The sequence below is a fragment of the Mustela nigripes genome, chromosome 10 (assembly GCF_022355385.1).
Source record: "Mustela nigripes isolate SB6536 chromosome 10, MUSNIG.SB6536, whole genome shotgun sequence".
Taxonomy (NCBI): domain Eukaryota; kingdom Metazoa; phylum Chordata; class Mammalia; order Carnivora; family Mustelidae; genus Mustela; species Mustela nigripes.
The window spans coordinates 1511878-1533528 of record NC_081566.1 but is presented as its reverse complement, the minus strand read 5'-3'; the positions used below and the strand labels follow the sequence as shown (position 1 = coordinate 1533528).

The 21651-nt window shown below is 41.1% G+C and overlaps 1 protein-coding gene and 1 pseudogene across 3 annotated transcripts in view; one reads left to right on the top strand and one right to left on the bottom strand.

Annotated features, from left to right (window-relative positions):
• Positions 1–21651, top strand: part of NME7 (NME/NM23 family member 7) — a 239523-nt gene that overhangs the window by 4374 nt on the left and 213498 nt on the right. For all 3 annotated transcript variants that reach the window (XM_059412395.1, XM_059412396.1, XM_059412397.1), the window contains exons 4-6: positions 9380–9490; positions 13136–13186; positions 18048–18255. In XM_059412395.1, coding sequence (XP_059268378.1) covers positions 9380–9490; positions 13136–13186; positions 18048–18255 — 370 coding nt within the window. The remainder of the gene's footprint in view (positions 1–9379; positions 9491–13135; positions 13187–18047; positions 18256–21651) is intronic.
• LOC132026033 (syntenin-1-like) lies at positions 15655–16569 on the bottom strand (annotated as a pseudogene).

Sequence of the window (21651 nt, the reverse complement as noted above, 5' to 3'; positions counted from 1 at the left end):
TGTTGTGGACATTGCTGCTCTAAACAATGAATTGTTTTTTTAATCGGTTAGATCAAGAGTAGGATGCTAGTCACAGGAATACGTATAAGTCGGGGTTCGAAGGCAGAAAGTTGTATGTCATGTACTGGGAAGAGCCCATTGTTCTGTGACTGGCTTGGTTGTTAAATTTTTTAAAAAAACTTTGATTAGTATAATAGCCTGAACTAGGATGGTAGCAGTAGGTATGAAGAGGAAGAAATGTGCAAGATTGACAGAAGCAGAGGAACAGCAGGCATGGTCAGCACTCAGTGATGACTATTACTACATCAGGCATGGTGTTCAAGAGATCTGTATGGGTTATTTGAGTGCCATGACAACCTAATAAAAAGGTACTATTCTGATTAGCTCCGCTTTGCAGATGAGAGAGTTGAGGCTTGGAGGAGATGTTAACTAGCTTGCTTAAGGGCAAGAGGAAGGGCAAGAAAAAGCCCACAGCCCAGTGTGAGGTAAAAATGGGAGGATTCAGTCATAGGAGAAAGGAAGGGACCTGGAAAATGGTTGCCCTATTCCTGCCTCAATCCATTTGCATGTCTTCGGGCACCCAGCACGTCTCCTTACATGTTACAAGTGCTGTATCTGTGTTGGTCTAGTGAATCAGTGGATAACGATTTATTTATTTATTTATTAAATATTTTTTACTTATTTGTCAGAGAGAGTGAGCACAGGCAGACAGAATGGCAGGCAGAGGCAGAGGGAGAAGCAGGCTCCCCGCTGAGTAAGGAGCCTGATGTGGGACTCGATCCCAGGACCCTGGGATCATGACCTGAGCCAAAGGCAGCTGCTTAACCAACTGAGCCATCCAGGCGTCCCAGTGGATAACAATTTAAAACTCATTGTCTACTCTTGCCTTTTTAAAAAATTTCCTCCCTGTTTACAGATGATGGCCTTTGATCTAGTTGACCAAGGTGTTTTTGTGTAGATTGTAACGAATGTTGTCCATCCTTGAGCTTTATACACAGATAGAACATGTGCCTGATAAATATTGCCCAAATGAAGAGAAAATGATTGCTACAAAAACAATAAAAAAGTTATATAGTTATGATACACAGAAACAAACTTGTCTTGTTCACAACTGTGTCCCTAAAGACCGTAATCGTGATGCCTCAAACAATCAGTTATTCACAGGGAATGCCCTGCAAAAAAGTGCTAAACGAATGAGTGAATTGGCTTACATCACTGAAAATAGTTCTGCCTGGAGGAAGAGATGGAGGCTGGCTGGCCTCCCCAGCTTCCCACTCCGCTCCCTCGGCGCGTGGCCCGTCCCGTGATGCAGAGACACCATAGCCCAGTGCCTCCCCATGGCCGTGTCTCTTGTCTTTTCCCCGTATCGTCAGGGCTGTGTTTGTCATCCTGACTCCACCTGAGTTCTGGTTTAGAAGAGACACAGAGAATGTGGGAGACACAGCAGAAGATCAGGCTATACTGACAACAGTTACTTTTTACTAATGTTTTTCCTCTGAATATCAATTTTCAGTATTACTAAGGTGGCATTTTAATTTTCAATCTCTGCGTTTATTAGTTTGCAATCTTCTGAGGCTAGAATGACTGTATTTGAATGAAAATTTACTTCCATTGTCATCTTTTTCGGCTTCAGTTTCTGTGGCTTATATATTGTCTTGTCTTGGGAGATTCCCTGCATTGTGGAGTGATTGTTATGTAAGTAAAAGTAGGGACCACTGGTGGAAGGCAAGGCTCTCTGTTTATAAAGCTCCAATTACCATTTAATTTGATTGGAAAAAACAAACAAACAAACCACCTGTCCAACTGTCTTTTGAGGTCTACCACCAAAATAAGGAGCTGACTGTGTACTATCTGGGTAATTCCAGTAGTAATACTCTTCCTGTGACTTCTTTACAAGCCCCCCATAGCCCTTTCTACAAGTCCTTTAGAATTCTTAAGGTGGCTTTGTACTTGTTGTGGATATTAGTACACAGGTGGTGGTGGATTGGGACGTGGTGAATGCCTCATTAAAAAAAATACTCCCAGAATAACTTGGAAATAGGGAAAAAATTTGAATGTTAGATAAGTAGAACTCTTCCATTGTTATGAGATCTAATGGTGAAAGTCTACAGGATTATGGAAACACCATAATTCCTTTATGTGCAAGTAATAAGTATAGCTTTAATTTTTTTGATCACATGCTGTATGCGGAGGGCTGTGATAGGCACTTTTCATACGAGTCTCAGTTCAAGACTACGTTAAATTTTCATTTAAACTAACAAAAGTAAATGAATTCGAGAGGTAGGGCTAATAGTATGACCCAATCAAAATAAAATAATAATGCCTGTAGGAATTACAATTTGTGCGTGTGTATATACTTTATTTTTTTACTTGTTTTGGGAGGGTGGTGGAGCAGAGGCCCAGGGAGAGAGAGAATTTCTCTCAAGCAGACTAGACTCCACACTGAGTGTAGAGCCTGACCTCATCACCCTGAGATGATGACCTGAACTGAGTCAAGAGTCGGATCCTTAACTGACGGAGCCCTGCAGGCACCCCAAGATATTAATTCTGTCTGTCTAAAGTGAATGTCTCTGATTCTGTTTTATAGAACAGTTAAGTAACTTGGCCACAACCACAGAGCTAGAAAGTCAAGGGAACCAGTAAGCCTTGTTGCATTTGGCTCACACTCATTCTCTATTAAGCCTTTAACACGCTGGTAGATATTGTTGAACGGGACTGATTTCAAAAGAGGGGGAACTAAAGAATGTGAAGACAGATTTTAAATATTTGGGCTTTATAAATATAATGAATAAATATGATATATAATAAACTAATGAACACATATTCAGTATTCTATTTTTACTAACTTAAACTGTTCCACCATTTTTTTTCACCATTTTCTCTTTTGATTCTTCATTTTCTCTTTTGATTCTTTGATTCTTTACTAGCCCTGCATGTGGGCTAGTAAATCCAGCAACCATTTGGCTGATTTAAATAAACTTCAGAATTCAAGTTTTAAAAATCTAGTCTCATTTCAATGACCAAAAAAGTAGGCATATGGGGAAATAAATACATGTATGTCTCTCATAATCCTATAGAAATAACCTGTATATAATAATTATAACTTAGTCTTGTTCTCAGTGCGTACAGTATCAAGGGTAATTTATGAAATCAAGACATTCCTGTTCTGGTCCTCATACTCCGCTCCTTTCTTTATATCGAGAGAAATAGTAGGAGAGAAAAGTAAAACCGATCTCTTTGGGCCCATCAGCTCATTTTGAGGCAGTTATGCAGATCACTCAGTATAATTCGGTTCAGCTCTCAGACCAGCCTTGGTTGTCCAGTTCCCCTAGACTATCAATGTATAACATTTGACTCACATTTCTACTTTTTTTAAATCTCTTTTTTGAGTTATTGACATTAAAAAGTTGCAGCTATTCAGGGCGCCTGGGTGGCTCGGTTGGTTGAGCATCTGCCTTCGGCTCAGGTCATGATCCCGGAGTCCTGGGACCGAGCCCCACATCGGGCTCCCTGCTCTGTGGGGAGTCTGCTTCTCCTTCAGACCCGCTCGGCTTTCATGCTCTCTCTCTCAAATAAATAAATAAAATCTTAAAAAAAAACACACCGTATTAAAAAAAAAAAAGTTGCAGCTGTTCAATGCATATGGCTCAATGACTTTGCAGATAAGTCTACACTGTAGAACTCTTACCACAAGGAAGGATATAAGTCAGTCTGTCACCTCCGAAAATTTTCTCCTGTTCTCTTTATTAATTTTTTATATCGGGTTTTTTTTGTGTGTGTGTGGTAACACCCCTTAACATACAATTTACTCTTTTAGCTAATTTTAAATCTTTTCTCTCTTGTTAAAGCTCCTCAGATCAGGGACGCCTGGCTGGCTCAGTCAGTTAAGTGTCTGCCATGGACTTGGGTCATGAACCTGGGGTCCTTGGATCAAGTCCTGCATCAGGCTCCCTGCTAAGTGGGGGGGTCTGCTTCTCCTTCTGCCTACTGTTGCACATTTTTTCAGTTGTTTTTGTGAAGCCAATGACTCATTATTATTCTTCTATATAATCAGTTAACAATTAGACTTCACCACTTTTGGCCTTTTAGTAGTATTATTTTTTATTTTAGATGTTCTGTTTGGATTTATTTTACTTTTTAAAAAAGATTTTATTTATTTGATAGACAGAGAGAGATCACAAGTAGGCAGAGAGGCAGGCAGAGAGAGGGGGAAGCAGGCTCCCCGCTGAGCAGAGAGCCCGATGCGGGACTCCATCCCAGGACCCTGAGACCATGACCTGAGCAGAAGGCAGAGGCTTTAACCCACTGAGCCACCCAGGTGCCCCAGAATTGTTTTATTTTTGCTTAAATTAAAATTTCCCTTAGGGTTGTTTACTGGTAGAGAGCTCTCTCAGCTGAAAATGTCCTTATTCCACTTACATTCTTGAAACTACCCCCGTATGTATGTCATATTTTTTTGTTTCTCTGTGCTTTATTCTGAATTTGTTCAGAATTCTTCTATCAGTTGCATCTAGTCTTCTGTCAGACCATTTGGTGCTTATTTTCATTTTTGTATTTTTATCCCTCGCTATTCCAACAGATTCTTTTTCGAATCTGAGTACCCGTTGTTGATAGCTTCGACTTCCCAGTTGCCTGATACTTGCAGCTTCCTTCTCAGTCCTGCCTTCAGCCATGGTCCGCGTGGCCGTTGTACGGTCCACGTTGGAGTGCCAGTAGCTGAGCTGCATGCGGGGCTTTCTGTTTTGTGCTGTGTCTTCTGGTTCTCCCTCATGTTGGTCTTTCTCACGTGTGTGTGCGGATTGTCATGTGTCTGTGTGTACGTGGACATGTATATGGGTGTGATACGTGTGTGTTTGCGTTTGCATATGTGTATGAATAACTTCGTGAAGGATGAAGTGACCTTCTGGGATGGAATTGTGTTTGCGTCTGAGTGTTGCCTGGCGACAGCGATCTGGTTGACGTTACCTGAGTGAAAACTGGGAAGTTCCCAGGCTACCTTAGTGATGTGACCTTGGGCTGTCAGGCCAGGGAAGGCCTGCTGCTTTCTGATTCACCCTTAGGAGGTAGCCTTTGATCCTAAGTAAATAATAGGGAGAATCCTGTTGGGTTTTCTTCCCCTTTCCCAGTGATGTGGTACAGATTAAAGTTCGGATTAGCCAGACAGAGGCAGTGCTGGCAAGGTTGACGCAACTTCCCCTCTCTTTTGTCTGGGTCTTGATTTTTTGTTCACTTTCATACTCATAATTGTTTAGTGTCTCGTCAATTTATTTTTGCTGTAAAAATATCTTACCTACTGTTTTTCGTCTTCAGTGGAAGGAGTGCTCTGAACCACTGTGCCATTGTTGCCAGTCGGAAGCTCTGGCGCAATGAGGTTTCCTCCAAGCCACAGGTGCCCATCTGAGGCTATTCTCCAGATTTCCAGGGGGCAAACACATGCTTTATGCTTGTAAAGAAAACCTAAAAGAAACTACAAATTTGGTATTGGGTTGATGTTTTAAAATGAGTTTTTATATGCTTAAGGCCAATATGTATAAACTTTTGAAATCTTTACATCAATTAATATAGATTGAAGTTTACAAATCTGTTCGTTCAGGCGGGTAATGTTCAGAGTCTCCAGTGCTGTGCCATCTAGGCTGTTTGTGATGCAGCGTCTTTAACCTGGACACATCTGCTGCAGTTTTTGCCCGGAGCCTGTTGGTGGAGGGAGAACGTATTTTCGCCTGTGAAAACTCTTGTTTTGCAGAATTCTCTGTTCTGAGTTGGCAAAGGGTGGCAAAACTATTTTCTCACTCTCCTTTGCTAAGAAGCTGTAATGTAAAAGAATGGTTTTATGTATATATATTTATATATATATATTTTCTTTTGAGAGCAAAATATATATATATATATATTTTCTTTTGAGAGCATCTCCTCCACTGGGCACTCCGTGGCAGGTGAGACGATTGCTATGTGGCAGGTCCTCACAGCGGGGGCTCCCAGTGACTCCCACCTCCTGGGATCCACGCCCTGTCCAGTCCCTTCTCACTTCGACTCTGGACTTGACAGTGTGCCTTGTATTGGCCAGAGGGATGTCAGCAGATGTGTCTCAAGGGGATGCTTGATAAGTGTTCACACGTCGGACTCAATGTGGCTGCCCCTGAGGAAGCCTGGTGTGACCTCCTAAGGGTGAGAGCCCACAAGGAGAAAAGAAGGCAACTGTCCCAGCTGCCACGCCAGCCACACGCAGCTGTGTGAGTCATCCCCGGTGAAACTGCTGCCCGGCCACCTCAGAACCTTAAGAAATTGCTGTTTTAGGCCACTCCATTTTGGGGTGGTTTTTTTCCTGGACAGAGAACAGGTTCTCAACTCAAGTTTGGCAGCTTGTCAATCAAAACTCAATGCTTCCGGGAGGAGTATGTTGGGAAAGGAAAGGTTGCTTTGTGTAGGGCGCTGGCAACCTGGGAAGATAGTGGACGAATGTCTCAGAGCCCATCTTCCCTGTCCAGCGAAGGCGTGGAAATGGTGGGGGTGACGTGTGGGAGAAGCAGGTGCCCAAGCAGATAGTTGTGTGTCGACGTGAGACATGACCCTGAACAGACTTGCTGGCATCAGTGGCAGCTGTTTTCAAATGTGGTCAGTCCTTCTCTGCTGGGAAAGTCTGGTCCTTCACTTCTCAAGGCCATTGGTCTGCAAATCTCTGGGAAAGTAGGTTAGTCCTGCTGCAGCCCGAGGGACTTGGGTCCCCACACGGGAGCAGGAGGCATGGAGCACGTGAACCCTTCCACAGGCCGCAGTGTTGTAGCTTGTTATGCTGCAGCAGAGGACACTGGTCCTTTTGTTTCTTTATGTGCTGTCTTCTTTTTAAATGACACACGTGATTTTGCAAGCCCGTCTTCCTTTCTGTATAGAATATACTTTAATTATTATTTACTGAACAGTTAAGCAGTGAGGCGATCTTAGGCAGATTTATTTAATGACTCCCAGTTATCAGCCCTTTGCCTCCTGGAAGGCATGTAAAGAGAAAATGAAATTGCACTTTAAGCTTTGTCGATTTTGTATTTTCCATGTTGGTTCTTGTTCATAGAAATTGGTGACTGCTGATGTGTTGTATATTTTCTTTAAGAGCTGTAGTTCGCAAAGGTTCTTCCAGAGTTTAGCATAAGCAATACGTGGGTCAGTTTGGTTTATGGGTATAACGTGTCATAATGTGAGTTAAAAAGTGACGAGTTTTCATTGTATATGCGGGTGAGATGAGTATACTGTGTTATAATGTGAGCTAAAAAGTGAAGACTTTTCTCTCTTTGATGAAGCCATATAATATGAATATTAACAGTGTGTCATTTGCTTCAAAATAAAGGAAAGGATTGCTGGCACGGCTTGTAATAAGGTGAGATGAACTTATATTATTATATGTTCTAAAAACCAGCCATGAGTTAACGTGAATTATTATAGCTTTGCCGTATCCTTAGGCTTGCCTCGTGGGTGAAGAAGCCAGCTGTGAGAAGGCCAGTGCACTTCTTAGCTGGAGCCCTTGACCTCATGCCTGTGTGTCAGAACGACAGAAAGCGAAGGAGGGAAAGTGGTGGCAGTTCTTTATCATAATTTTGCATGTCCTATGCACTGAGTTACTCGAACTCATCTGATTTTTATCTGATATTTGCAAATACTACACTTGAGGGTTTTGTAATTACGATACTCGGAGCGATGTTATTTGTGGTATGGGAAGAGTGCAGACCTAGGAGTCTGTGAGCTGGGTGTTCTGTCCTGAAGGTGCCTCTGACTGGCTGTGTGACCCTGGTGTCACTCTTTGGTCCTGGTTACCTCATCAGTAAAGTGAGGCCATTCACGTGATCTCCATCTCCAAAAACCTTTTGGCGCTTCAGAGTGGGAAGAGCGCTTGGCTCTGATGAGTCCTCTTAGAGGAAAGTAGGATTTGAAAAGTTAGCATGCTGCTTGCTCTCCAGCTAAGTTGCTGGGTAAGAAGACATTTGGGTCTTTGTGCGACCCTTGTGTGATGCTTGGGTGTTAAAGGAAGAATTTCTTTCCAGATCAGTGATGAACTGACTGCTTCGCTTGTATTTGTTAAAGTCTAAGAGACCAAAAATCAAGTTCATAATATATTAAATGCAGTTTTTAAAAAAGATTTGTCCTTTTTTATAAACTGTGTTCTAAGAAATAGAAATTTTAAATGTTTTATAATGTGGAGGCCAAGAGCAGCATGGCCCAAAATGTGCCTCTTTGACATACCGATCATTTAAAATAAAAGTCACTTTAAAAACAGTGCAAGGACACTCAGACTCTTCTGTCCCCCTGACGCAGGAAATAAACCTCCCATAGGGAAGGTGTTCTCCCTGTTCTAAGTAGTGAAAAAGACATCCTTATTTCCAGAGATAGAAACTTTAAAGCCAACCAAACTTTAGAAGCAAACCTCGTTACTTTCTTTCTAATCTAGTACCTCCGTTAAATTCTGTTTAGAATTATTTACTAATTAAAGCTTCCTATCATTTCTTTTTTTAAAATATTTTATTTTTCACTGATCTCTGTACCCAATATGGGACTCAAACTCACAATTCTCATGCTCTACTGACTGAACCAGTCAGGCTCCCCACATCTGTTTCCTTTATCCTGTCAATCCCTCACAAATTTATTGTCTCTTTGTCTAGGAAGTATACAAACTGTCAGTTTTGGGGGCTCCTGGGTGGCTCAGTTGTTAGGTGTCTGCCTTCGGCTCAGGTCATGGTCTCAGGGTCCTGGGATCGAGCCCCGCATCGGGCTCTCTGCTCAGCAGGGGAGCCTGTTACCCCCGTCCTCCCCCGCCCCGCCTGCTGCTCTGCCTACCTGTGATCTCTCTCTCTGTGTCAAATAAATAAATACAATCTTTAAACAAACAAACAAAAAACCAAAGAAAACCTTGCCAGTTTTGGTCATTTATTTGGGTCTCAGTTTCATTATTGGGCCTCCATGCCACATAATAAAACTTTGGCTTTTTCTCCTATTAATCTGTCTCATGTAAATTGAATTCTTTGTCCACTTGGAACTGCTTGAAGGATACAGAAAGAATTTTTCCTTCCCTGCATTAATTAGGACATGTTAAATATGACAGTTTTAACTTTTTTCCCCTTAAGCTTTTATTATTATTGGTAATTATTGGTAATTATTTATTGGTATTTATTATTATTGGTAATTATTATTATTGGTACCTAATTTTTATTTCCCTGGGAAAAATAGTAAGCTTACTTTAAGTTTTTCAGAGACCTTTTATATACTTTTTAAAATAATTTATTTTGATGTTTGATGATCTAGAATGATTGTTAAAGAAACTACCACTGCTTGGGAATTATAAGTAAAAACTGAACTATTTTTATTTTCAAACTTATTATTTGTTCTTTTTTCCATACAGAACGTTGGCTCTGATTAAACCCGATGCAGTATCGAAAGCTGGAGAAATAATTGAAATGATAAACAAAGCTGGGTTTACTATAACCAAACTCAAAATGATGATGCTTTCAAGGTAATTTTTTGATCATTTTCAGTTGTGTAAAGTCTAGTCCTTGGTTTTTTTCTTTTTCTTTTTTTTAAATCATCTTTTATCTTTCGTCACGTTGTTTAAAATAAAAAACCTGTCACTGGCGAAGAACATATTAGTAAACTTACTAGAACGAGAGAATAGTAAGACACCGGGTAATTAGATCCATCGATGATGGCTGACTCCAAGCAGGTAACCAATAAACCATTATGTACTGTCTTCTGTAACCCCACTGGCTTCTATAGCACCGATGCCTGGTAATTGTAATGTTTTCTTACTGTCGAACACACTGTATAAAAGTGGCAGGAAAGGGGACGGAGGTTGGAGTATTTCTCTTTGACGAGGGAGTGTTACGGTTGAGATGTCGAAGAGCAATGCATCTGGAAAAGGCCGCGTGGAGCTCCTCGCCGTGTATGTCACGGGAGACGAGGCCGTTGACTGCTCTGAAAAGCGATCCGTCCCCTGGGAGTGGGTCCTCCTGGGTTATTCAGGGACTTACTATAGGAGCGGCGTTGGTGGAGCATCGGGAGAGCTGCTGCTGCGCTGTGCTTATGTTGCTCCACAGGGGGTTTCTGTTGATTTGGGGCCGGGGAGCTTCTCTGGCTCCCCGGGTGTGTGAGGCTCTGTGGGGCCGTTGCAGGTATGGCTCTGAGGACAGGGCTGGTGCTGGTGGGTATCCAGCACGGCTTTTCTGAGCCCGATCCCTCGAAACCTTAACAGAATACCTCCCATTTTACCCCACGCACACATATATTTGAGTTTTTGCCTGTGTCAAGTCTTCAGTTTGCATTATTTTCCAGAAAGGCGGGGGCTCGCGTTTCCGAGCCGGAGCGCATGTGATCGCATCTTCTGGGCGTGGGGCTCGGGCTGCCTTACTCCGTACTTCGTTTTCTTCATCTGCAAGATGGAGAGTGTCACGGCCCGCGTTGTGAAGCTGCCGTGGGGTTCAGTGAGTCTAATGTATGCAAAGTAGTTGAAAAACCGCAGCATCTAGTAAGTGTACGTTTATGTTAGCTGTTGTTAGTAGCGGTAATACTGGTGATATTATTTAGTGAAACCGAGGTCATGACCCTTTGTAAGCAGTTAAATTGGTCTTATTTCTGAGTATATCAAGAAAGCTTGCTCTCATAGCAGCATGGGACTGGATTCTGGAGAAATGACTTCGAATGGCTCTTGTGAGATTGGAAATGGTTTGTCTCTACACTGCTGGTGCTTGATGGATTTGGCGTCAAACTCCCCAAGACAAAGATGCCCAAGAAAACTTCACTGGCTCCTTGATGCTTTTACAGCACCTCAGATGCCTCTGTTAGTTTTACGGTCAGGTGTTGGGTTCTGCCCGCCGTGAAAGCTAGTCAGTCAGCCTTCTCCTCTTGCGTGGACGCCAGGCAGAAGATGCGGAGCACTTGAGCCCGAGACAGGGGCTTTATCTGGGGGCGGCAAGCGCCAGGTAAAGCACATCATGCTTAGGTCGGCTCTCCCTGCCTGCGCGTCCTGTGGGAGTGACGTGCTGTGGGTCCGGGTGCGTGTTGTGTGCAGAGCTGGTCGCATCCCAGCGAGGGGCTTGAGCTCGGGCTCTCTGCTGCTTCATCAGCGAGCGGTACACGGGGCTGCTCTCTGTGCTGAAGAGACACGACCTCATCCCTCAGCAGCTGCTCATTGTAAACGTAACTCCCGGGAAAAGGTAGGAGAAAGGACAGTCGGGGCCTTAGATTCTTGGCAGAGCCAGTGAGACCTGCCAGGAGTACCAGAGGCCCGGGAGGGGTGTCTCCCAGCGTTTCAGTCTTTGCGGAACTTGTTTGCCCCAATGTCAGTTCCTCCGTCCCGACGGTGTCCGAAGGGCAGCGGCGAAGTCCCCACTGACTCCGTAGTCCCAGAGCTGGGCTTAGCGCCTGACTCCGAGGGGCTCTAAGGAAACATTTCGTGAGAGCATTAATGGGTAAATCTTTGTGAGAGGATGGTTTCTTTATAAAAACACAGCACGGCGTAACAATGACAAAAACCTCCTTTAAGTGGTGATGCACTTGTTACTATTTCCGTCTCAGCTTTTTAAGGGAAGAATTCGGTAAAGGTGACGGGAGGAATTCATGATTCATTCTTGGTTTCCATTTTGGATGTTGCATAGAGAGAACTATTGGGTCAGTGACATGTAAGAAGGAAGCAAACACTTTTAATAATTGAGATCTTTCTTTTCATCAGTATTAAAAGATTATGATTTTTTTTTCTTTTTTAGTAGCCCAGTTGTGTTGAAAAGTTTAGAACTGGTTGTTTCAGTCGTCTTACCCCTAACTCTTAGAAAGCTCCCACAGGAATTTTTCAGACATTTGGTTTTACCTCATTTTAGACTATAATATAATATATCCTTTTTTTTTTTTTTTTCCGGTGAATTCTTCTCTTGGCCCTCTGTAGTTGGTAACAGAAAGGACAAAAACAGTCAGAGATTTGCAACCAGAGATTTGGGTTGAAATCCCCCTGTCCAAGTTATGTGATCATGCTGAACTTTATTATTTTCATAGGTACAATGTAGGCAATCATAACCTATTTTAACATATTATTGTGAGAATAATTTAGTGCTGGCAAAATAGGTCCTAGAAAGATGAGTTTTCGTCCACTCTCATTTCTAGGGACAAATTTTATTTATCATATTTGCATAGTATACTTTCATAATCCTTTCGTCACCAAAGAAAATACTTCAGTACATTTGGTTTGAATAAGAGTGTGTCCTGTTACAGTTTATTACGTGAATTCATTTTGTAGTGGGCCCAGATTTTAAAACATTGCATACTAAATTACCACGCTTGGAAGGATAATCCTTTGCTAGAGGACATGTTAACTTCTCTGATGTTTTCAAAAGTAGTTGATGTTGACATATTTGTCACATACTGTGAACTCAATTTAAAGCCTTTAAACCTGCCCCAGTTTGAGAGAGACCTGATTTGATTAAAAAGCTGTTTCGACTTTTCAGCTAATCAATTTAAAGTCCATTATCCTTTCAGTGGCTGTAGATATTCTTTAGTGAAAAATATAGATTCGTGAGGTAAATCCCTGTTGCCCTTCAAATTCTGAATATCTCTATATCACCCCCTTTTTTTGATGATGTCAGTTCAAGCATTGGTTTTTAATACATTAGTAACCAATAAGAATAGAGTGATATGCTTAATTTGTCAAGCAGATTTTAAAACATAAGCTCTAAGAGAGAAAACTGTAACTATTAAAATTCTAACCTGCCCTTTCAAGTTTAAAACCTGAAGAAGAAAGTGATAAATTTTAAATTTGAAGATGGCTTTGCATTCTTTTATGTAACTTATTTATCTGTAAAGAACAAGTAATTCTTATTGGTCAAATGTTAAACTATGTTTCAAGAATGGGAGGAAGGCATGAGATATGAGCATGAGCAGAAGAGTAGCGCCCTTTACGCTCATTGTAATTTTACATCTTAATAGATCTTCAGGGAGCAAAAAACTTGAACAGTGGGAGGATTTGAGCAGAATACTTGGTGAAAAGTCACTAGTCAGTTACATGTAGATCAAATAGAGTGTTTCATCTTTATTCTGTTAATGCAAGCTACAAGATTTTAGTCAAGTAATTTTTTAAATATAATTTTTAACTGTTGTCATTTTGGTTATTTTATAGGAAAGAAGCAATGGATTTTCATGTAGACCATCAATCAAGGCCCTTTTTAAAGTAGGTGCTGAATTTGGGGCTAGTGATTTACAATGGAGGATATCCTAAAAAACTAAAGAATTGTACTTCTGTACTTCAGAAACTTGTGACATGGAAAGCATCTGTCAAAAAGATCATAGCAACATCTTATAACAGTAGAGAACTATTTTCTATGAATTGTTTTTCCTCTCCTTTTATTAGATCAGTTTTTATTTTTTAAGATTTTATTTATCCATTTGAGAAAGAATGGGAGAGGCAGCGTGAGGGGGGGGGGGAAAGGTCAGAGGGAGAAGCAGACTCCCCGCTGTTCAAGGAGGCTGATGCAGGACTCAGTCCCAGGACCCTGGGATCATGACCCAAGCCGAAGGCAGATGCCTAACGGATGCCTAATGGACTGAGCCACCTGGGCACCCCTAGATTAGAATTTTTATTTTATTATTAGATGTCTTAAATTTTAATCAGAAGTAAATAGGATGATTTGTTTAAATTATAAAAGGTAGAGCATTCTTTTTAGATTTCAGTAGATTAAAATAGAGTGATAATTATTTTTAAATGGTTTTAAAAAAATTTAATTTTTCTTTTCATTGTTCCAAAATTCATTGTTTATGCACCACGCAATACGTGCCCTCCACAATACCCACCACCAAGCTCACCCAACCCCCCACCCGGCTCCCCTCCAAAACCCTCAGCTTGTTTCTCAGAGTCCACAGTCTCTTATGGTTGTCCCCCCTCTGATTACCCACAACTGAATTTTCCTTGAGTAATCTCTGCACCCAATATGGGGCTCAAACTCACAGCTCTTCCGACTGAGCCAGCCCCTTGTTCCTGGGTTGGGAGTTTTACTTGTGCTCTTGACATTCTTGTATACATAAAACAGTGTTCACAGAACCCTTATTTTTTTTTTTAAAGATTTTATTTATTTATTTGAGAGAGAGAGAATGAGAAAGAACACGAGAGGGGAGATGTCAGCAGGAGAAGCAGACTCCCTGCTGAGCAGGGAGCCCCCACCCCCCGCCCCAACCATGTGGGACTCGATCCAGGGACTCCAGGATCCTGACCTGAGCCAAAGGCAGTTGCTTAACCAACTGGGCCACCCAGGTGCCCCCACAGAGCCCTTATCAACTAATACTTTTGTTCCTTGAAGTAGAGCAACTAATATGTGTTAAAAATTGAACTTATGTTCTAAATATTTGGGATATATTTAAATTTAAGTGAATATTGTGAAGTATATATTACTGTTGACAAAGAAGTGCTTACATTTCTATAAAGAATATTAGGCAGCTATACTAAACATGCTATTTGGTATTCTTCATATGATAGTGTTTCTTTTAACATGTGTGTGAGAAAATTATTATGTTAGATTCCTTTAAATCAGGAAGTATAAAATATTCCCAAGCCTTGTTAGAGTATCCAATTTTCTTTCTTTTTTTTAAAAATTATACATATTTAATTAAGATGAAATAGGCATAAACCATAATAAAGAAAAAAATCAGGCTAAAGTGTCATTTCCATTTTGTAGGGAGGGATCAGGAAGTGGAACAAATTACCTGGGAAACATCCTCCAACTGCCCCTAAGTAGTGAGGGTGCAGAATGCTAAAGACAAGATTAGGTCATATTCCACGTAATCCACACATAAATAAAGGGAGTCAGAAGTTTATCCTATCTGGTATAAGATCTTTTACATTTAATATATAGTGAGTCATTTCTCAGAAAGTAATACCAGTAAGTTTTAGAAGAAAGGAATTACCATTGCACAATTGGTGATAGACTCTCAGACACAGCTGGGCTGTAGCTGTGTGTGCTGTTACATCGTTTAACACAGAGCTGCAGTTTGGGTTTTAGAAATCAGCAATAGTTGTGTTTTGGCTTTTATTCTAGATGCTTATTACAGTTAAGGTGACAGTTGAAGCATATTAAGTAAAGGTAATTAAAATTAAATGATGACCAACACCAGCTCTAGCAACCTAACGTACACTGTATCATGCTTACACAGGATGCAAGCAGTGCACTTAATTGGTGTCTTACACGCACACGCATGTGTGAGAGCACACATACACCCAGAGAACTAAAAACCCATCAAAAGCAGTCATTGTCCGTGTACTATGGTTACACATTAAAAATGCAGTTATGCCATAGAACTAAAGTATTATGAACAGCACGACTTGATATGTAAGATAACGGTGACTGGTTCTAACACAGAGCTACGCCTCTATCAGTCATTCTACTCATAATGGCTTGTAAAAGCATTGGGTTTCCAGTAGAGAAGCTACTCTATGAAAATCAGTAAATCTGTCCAAGGTTTCCCATCTGTAAAACCAGAATGAGGCTGCAGTGATCTTGAAGTGTGAACAAGATATCCAATCAAGACAGTAAGACTCCCAGCCGTAATGTAAGGTAGAAACGTCTTCATGCAGCATATGCTCTCCGGCTTCTAGAAAGCTTCATGTGCATAATATAAAGTCAAACTGCCCAAGAAGTAGACTGGAGCTCAGTGAGGCTTCCACTGTACCATGACTTTAACCTCAGGAAATGTGTGATCTGTCAGGCTTTTCATAGAGCTTGGTGCCATCCGTTTAATATGTTCAGAAATAAAAGCAGGCATGAGTCATCGTAACTGCCGTCTCAGATGTTGACGGTGCGTCTGCCACTTGAGCACCCTCCAGCCCGGTGACATTCTGCCCGTTGACTTCACAGATGTGACGTTCTGTGAGAAGACTTTCTGGCTGCAGAACTGTCTTTCACTGTGGAGGTGATCTTCCCCCATCTTTAAAGATAAAGCCAGCATGTCCAGTCCCATCATCATGCATGGTGACTCTCCGACAAAGGGCCTGTCATGAACAGTCCTAGTAATCTGCTCTCCAAAAGCTCGTTTGGGCACCTCGTGTGCTTTACCAGCGCTCCAGCCTGCACACTTTCCCCACCAATCTGGAGTACTTGGTCCCCAATCTCAGACCAACCAGTGAGGCTGGAGAATTTGCCTGGACCGGCTGAACAAATATGCCATTATCTACTGATTTAAGCCCAAGCCCAATTTTTCCATCTTGATCCTTACACAAAATGACTTCACGGGTCCCTTGCTTCATTTCTGTTCTACGAGTTCCAACATCATTACCAGTCACGGGGCCACCATAGGGTTCATACCGGAAGGTCTCGCCGCCAGCTGCCCCTGACCTGGTGCTCCAGGGCCCAGGGCCATAGGTGCACAGATTTGTTCTTCACTTAAACTCAGGCCCATGTACTGGGAGAGCTCCAGGGACAGTCTAGGATAGAGATTTCTGTCTTGAGAGATGGGAGCAGAAGCTTCAGACAGAATTGCTGGGTTGCCAGGGTTTGCAGAAAAGGCAGTTTGAGCCTGAATGACTTTGTCTACCTTCAGGTCTTCAAGAGACGGGCACAGAGACATTTTTGCAAGTTTATTGTAGGCCACAAGGAACTCACTCACTGCCGCTGCCGCCCCGCCGCCTCTAGTAACTGACACGGACTTCCCAAAATACCTAATTTTCTTGGAAATGATTCTTTATCATAGTTCTGCTTTGTGTTGGTAGCATATATTATAGCACCTAGTTAAATGTCTTATATGTGACTAGGGTGCAGTAAATTATTAAATGGATGAATTAACTAGTTTTCTGGTGTTAGGAAAGATGCAATGGAAGATGTAGCTCTAGGGTTGGGAATAGTGTCATGAAGCATTCCCAGGATTTTTTATAGTTGGGCACAATATTCACTGCATTATTACATGCCACACTCATAGGCCTATTCTGTGTGTCTGAGAATTCTGTATTAACAGGACATTACCAGTTTCTGGAAGCAAGGATATTGTTGAGTATTTTGATTTCTAATCGGTAAGTACTTATTGAATGGATAAACATGAGTTTATTCCCTTGATTTTGGTTCCTTAAATCTATTTTTTTTTTTCCTGCTATAGCCTAGCAGAGTATGTATGAAGAGGTCATTTAGGCCTGTTAGGATGGAGAGTATGAATACTTCTTTGTACATACTACTTTTTTAGAAATCCTCTTCAGAATGAATTGACATGATTTAAAAAGTGAGTCAATGAAGGAAGGAAGTATGTGTTTTTCTCCAGGACGGTCCTGTCCTCTCATAGTTTGGATGAGAGAGAAACACAGGCTTGCTTTAGAAAGGATTCTGTCCCTGCCTAACACAGTGGGAGGAATGGTGTTCCTTTCTTCACCGCTGGACTTGTCACTGTGCTTTGTGCACATAAAACGTGGCAAAGGAAACGAGCAGCTGCTTTCCATGGCTTGGGCTACTGTGACTCCAAGCTGGATTTTTAATCAAGAACCTGTGTGTATTCTCTAATAACTTGAGATAAGAATATCTCAAGAGTAGCTTTTATAGTAATAAGAGCATGTTTTTTAAGGCCTGTTAATTTCTGTATTTTCTTTATCACTAGACCAACTCCGTGTTTATTGACTGAAAGTCTCCCTCCATTCTTTGAATTTTAATCTACACAAAAATACATTCTTACTGTAAATATAAGACCACTCATAATTTTTTATATTATGAAATCTTATTTGACTGCCATGGTAAACCACATGAAAATAAAAAGGAAGATCCTTTCTTTACCTTTCAGAACAACAGAAGAAGCAATTATCAGTTGACCAGTAATATGCATTTTAAGTCAATGAAGTCGTCTTAAATTCAATGAAACACTGATTTATTTTTTTTTATTTTTTATTTATTTTTTTTGCTAACAGTAAATGATTTGACAACTCTAGTGTTTTATAGTACCTCAGGCTACCACAAGACACTCAATTTATGAAAACTTTATCTTGCTCAGGCAGAATTCACTATATCCAATAGTTTGAGAGATAGGTTGACAGAAAAATGAAGCCAATCAAGATTTTACCTGTTTTGTAGTGAGCTGATCCAGTTTATTACAAGTGGTCCTGTCATCGCCATGGAGGTTTTGAGAGAGGATGCTGTATGTGAGTGGAAAAGACTGCTTGGACCCGCGAACTCCGGGATGGCTCGTACCGATGCTCCCGAAAGCCTGAGAGCTCTCTTTGGAACCGATGGCATAAGAAATGCAGTTCATGGCCCTGATTCTTTTGCTTCAGCTGCCAGGGTAAGGTGTTTTAAAAATCTTTTAATTCTGTTTTTTTGTTTGTTTGTTTTGTTTTGTTTTTTGAGTTTTTTTTTTGTTGTTGTTGTTTGGTTAAATGTTTTATGTCAGAGTAAGGTCTCTTCTGTTGTTGCTGTCCTCGGGCAGGTTTTACAGCTGATCTAAGAGTCTAAAGTTTTCTCTAAAACCTTTGACCCTTTGCCTAGGATTAAATAGTGGTTCAGTAATGTCTCTTTTGTGAACTGGTAACCTGGTCATGGCCAAGGTAAGTCTTCTCCAGTTAAAATACTCATGATCCCAGTTTACGTTCAAAGCCACTTAAATTTTTCAGGCTCATCAGTGTTTGAATTACTGACTTCATATGAGACCAGTTGATGGATAGTCAGTATTCAGAAAGAAACATCATTTCGTATGTTTTAACTCAGACCTAACACCATCTTCAAGTTTAACATCCTTTTCTTTTCCTATAGAGAGTTAGTGTTTATGAAACAGTCTTTGTTCTTCCTACAGTTACTTATTTTAAACGCATAAAGGGGCGCCTGGGTGGCGCAGTCATTTAGACGACTGTTCTCAAAGCAGTAAGCCAGTGCAGCCCTTTTAAATGCCGAGTCAGACGTGTCAGTCCTCTACTTTGAACCCTGCAGAGTTACCTACCATCATCCTTTCTCCTGAAGAAATGTCTCAGACATATTTGTCACATTTGTTTCTATTTTGGACACTTAAATTTTTTAGCTCTTTCTGACATTGGTCCCTGAAATATCCCATTGTTATGAAGCCTTAGGGATACCTTCTCTTGACTCTCGTCTTGAGAAGAGTGAGTGTTGTGGATGCCATGTTAGTGACTAGCCATCAGAGACGACCGCTCCGGCTGGAGCTCACAGCATGCGCAAGGCAACTAGGGCAGTGCGTGGAAAAGGAAAGTTGAAGAACATCACACAAGCATCCTCAAATAGTCTCTCCTGATCTTCAGTTCCTATTTGTTACTGTCTAATCCTTTTTCTTCCATATCGAGAGTGTATTCACACTTCTCTCTTCCTAGTTGCCTTTGACTCCTCGTGGAGAACAGCCGCTACAGTCTGGCTTCCTCCTTTCGCTCCACTAGAATCCTTCTGGCTAAGATAATAAATGTCTCTCCATTACAGAATCCAAGGAAAATTGTTCATGTCTTTTGTATCTTTCCAGTAAAAATCCTAGCAGAGTTTTTCATGAAACTTAATGAAATTCTTGCATAGAAGAGTCAAAAGAGCAAAGGGAATTTTAAAGGGGAAGAAGTGGTGGTGATAGGATGACTAATTTATACAACCGGAAGCTTTATAACTAAAGTATAAAGCTTTAGTAGGAAAAGCAGTGTGAGATGACATGGGAGTAGACAAGTGTGTCAGTGTCATAGCCCAAGTGCTCGGGAAATTACCCACAAGTAATGAGAACTTGGGGGTTATAAGTCAGTGGGCAAGCGATAGACTGATTAATCAGAAATTGTACTAGATAATTTTATGTGGAAAAAATTAACGAATTAGTTAATTCTGTGTGTAGGGTTTCCCTTAGAGGTTCAGACTCAGACTCAAACAGTGCATCCCAAACTGAACTATTTATAACTTACCAAACTATTCCTTTTGTGTTCTGCATATCATTAGCAAACAAACTTGAGACCAGTAAATCTACTTCTCCTCTCTCTCTCTCTCTCTTTTTTTAAAGATTTTCTTTATTTATTTGACAGAGCGAGAGAGCACGCCAGCACAAGTATGGGGAGTGGGAGGGAGAGGGAGAAGTAGGTTTCCTGCTGGGCAGGGAGCCTGATATGGGGCTCCATCCCAGGACCCTGGGATCATAACCTGAACCAAAGGCAGATGCTTAACTGACTGAGCTACCCAGGCGCCCTGCTTCTGCCTCCTTTTCCCCCTACATCTAATGAGTAAAAAGTTGTATAGATTTACCGTCTAAGCATTTTCTTCAATTCTCTCCTTTTCCTTCATTCCAGCTCTCACTGTTCTAGCTGTGACCTGGGCTGCTGCAACCGCTCTGGCTCAGACTTTCTCCCTCAAATTCCTCTTCCACATAGGTTTCAGAGCAAGCTGTCTAAAGAATCTGATCTGTCCATGTCACAGCTCTACTAGAAATGTCCCAGAGGACTGCATTCCCCCCAGAATCAAGTTCCAGCTCCTTAACGTGTTTTATGAAAATGCTCTGAATGCTAGCCTCTTCTCCAGTCCATATCCTGCCTCTTCCTCTTCAGACTGGTTTTCTCGCTTTCTTGGTTTTACTCTTTCTACCCTCTGCTTTGGCATGCCATCTCTCCCTTTACCCAGGTAGTTTTATTGGCCCTTTAAAACTTTGCTCAGAATTCTTTATACAGAAAAATCTGTATCTTTATGGATACAGATTTTTTACGTGGAAATATGATTGGCAAATATTTTCTCACAGTGTGTTGTTTGCATTTTTATTCTCTTTACCGATGTCCTTAGATGAGGAGAAGTTTTCAGTTTGATGAAGGTCAGTTTATCAATTTATTCTTCCATTGTGGTTTTTCATCTGACAAATTGCAACCTCTTCCAAGGTCACAAAATTTTCCCTTTTGTTTTCTTCTAGAAGTTTTATATTTTTTGTTTTTATATTTAGCTTCATGATCCATTGCGAGTTAATTTTTATATGTTATGATATATAACCCAAATTTATTGTTTTGCATATAGACATCTGATGGTTCCAGCACCACTAGTTGAAATCAAAAATTTTTCCCCATTGAATTGCCTTTGCACATTTGTCATTTTTGTTGACTATATATATCTGTGAGTGCATTTCTGTATTCTTTCTGCTTTATCTATTTGTCTTTTGATAAGTCTGAATGCTAGCCTTTATCTGATTTGTCTTATCAGTCTGACTAATTCTTTCAAAGAACCAGCTCCTAGTTTTGTTGATTTCTTCTACTCTTTTTTTGGTTTCTATTTCATTGATTTCTGCTCTAATCCGTATGATTTCTCTTCTGCTGGGTTTAGTCTTTCTTTGCTGTTCTTTATCCAGCTCCTTTAGGTGTAGGGGTAGGTTGTATACTTGAGACCTTTCTTGTTTCTTGAGAAACGCTTATATGGCTATGTATTTTCCTCTCAGGACCACCTTTGCTGTGTCCCACAGATTTTGAACTGTTGTGTTTTCATTATCATTTTCAATGAATTTTTTCAGTTCTTCTTTAATTTCCTGATTGATCCATTTCTTTTTAAGATTTTATTTTTATTTATTTGACAGAGAGATCACAAGTAGGCAGAGAGGCAGGCAGAGAGAGAGGGGAAGCAGGCTCCCTGCTGAGCAGAGAGCCCAATACAGGGCTCGATCTCAGGACCCTGGGATCATGACCTGAGCTGAAGGCAGAGGCTTAACCCATTGAGCCACCCAGGCTCAATTTATTCT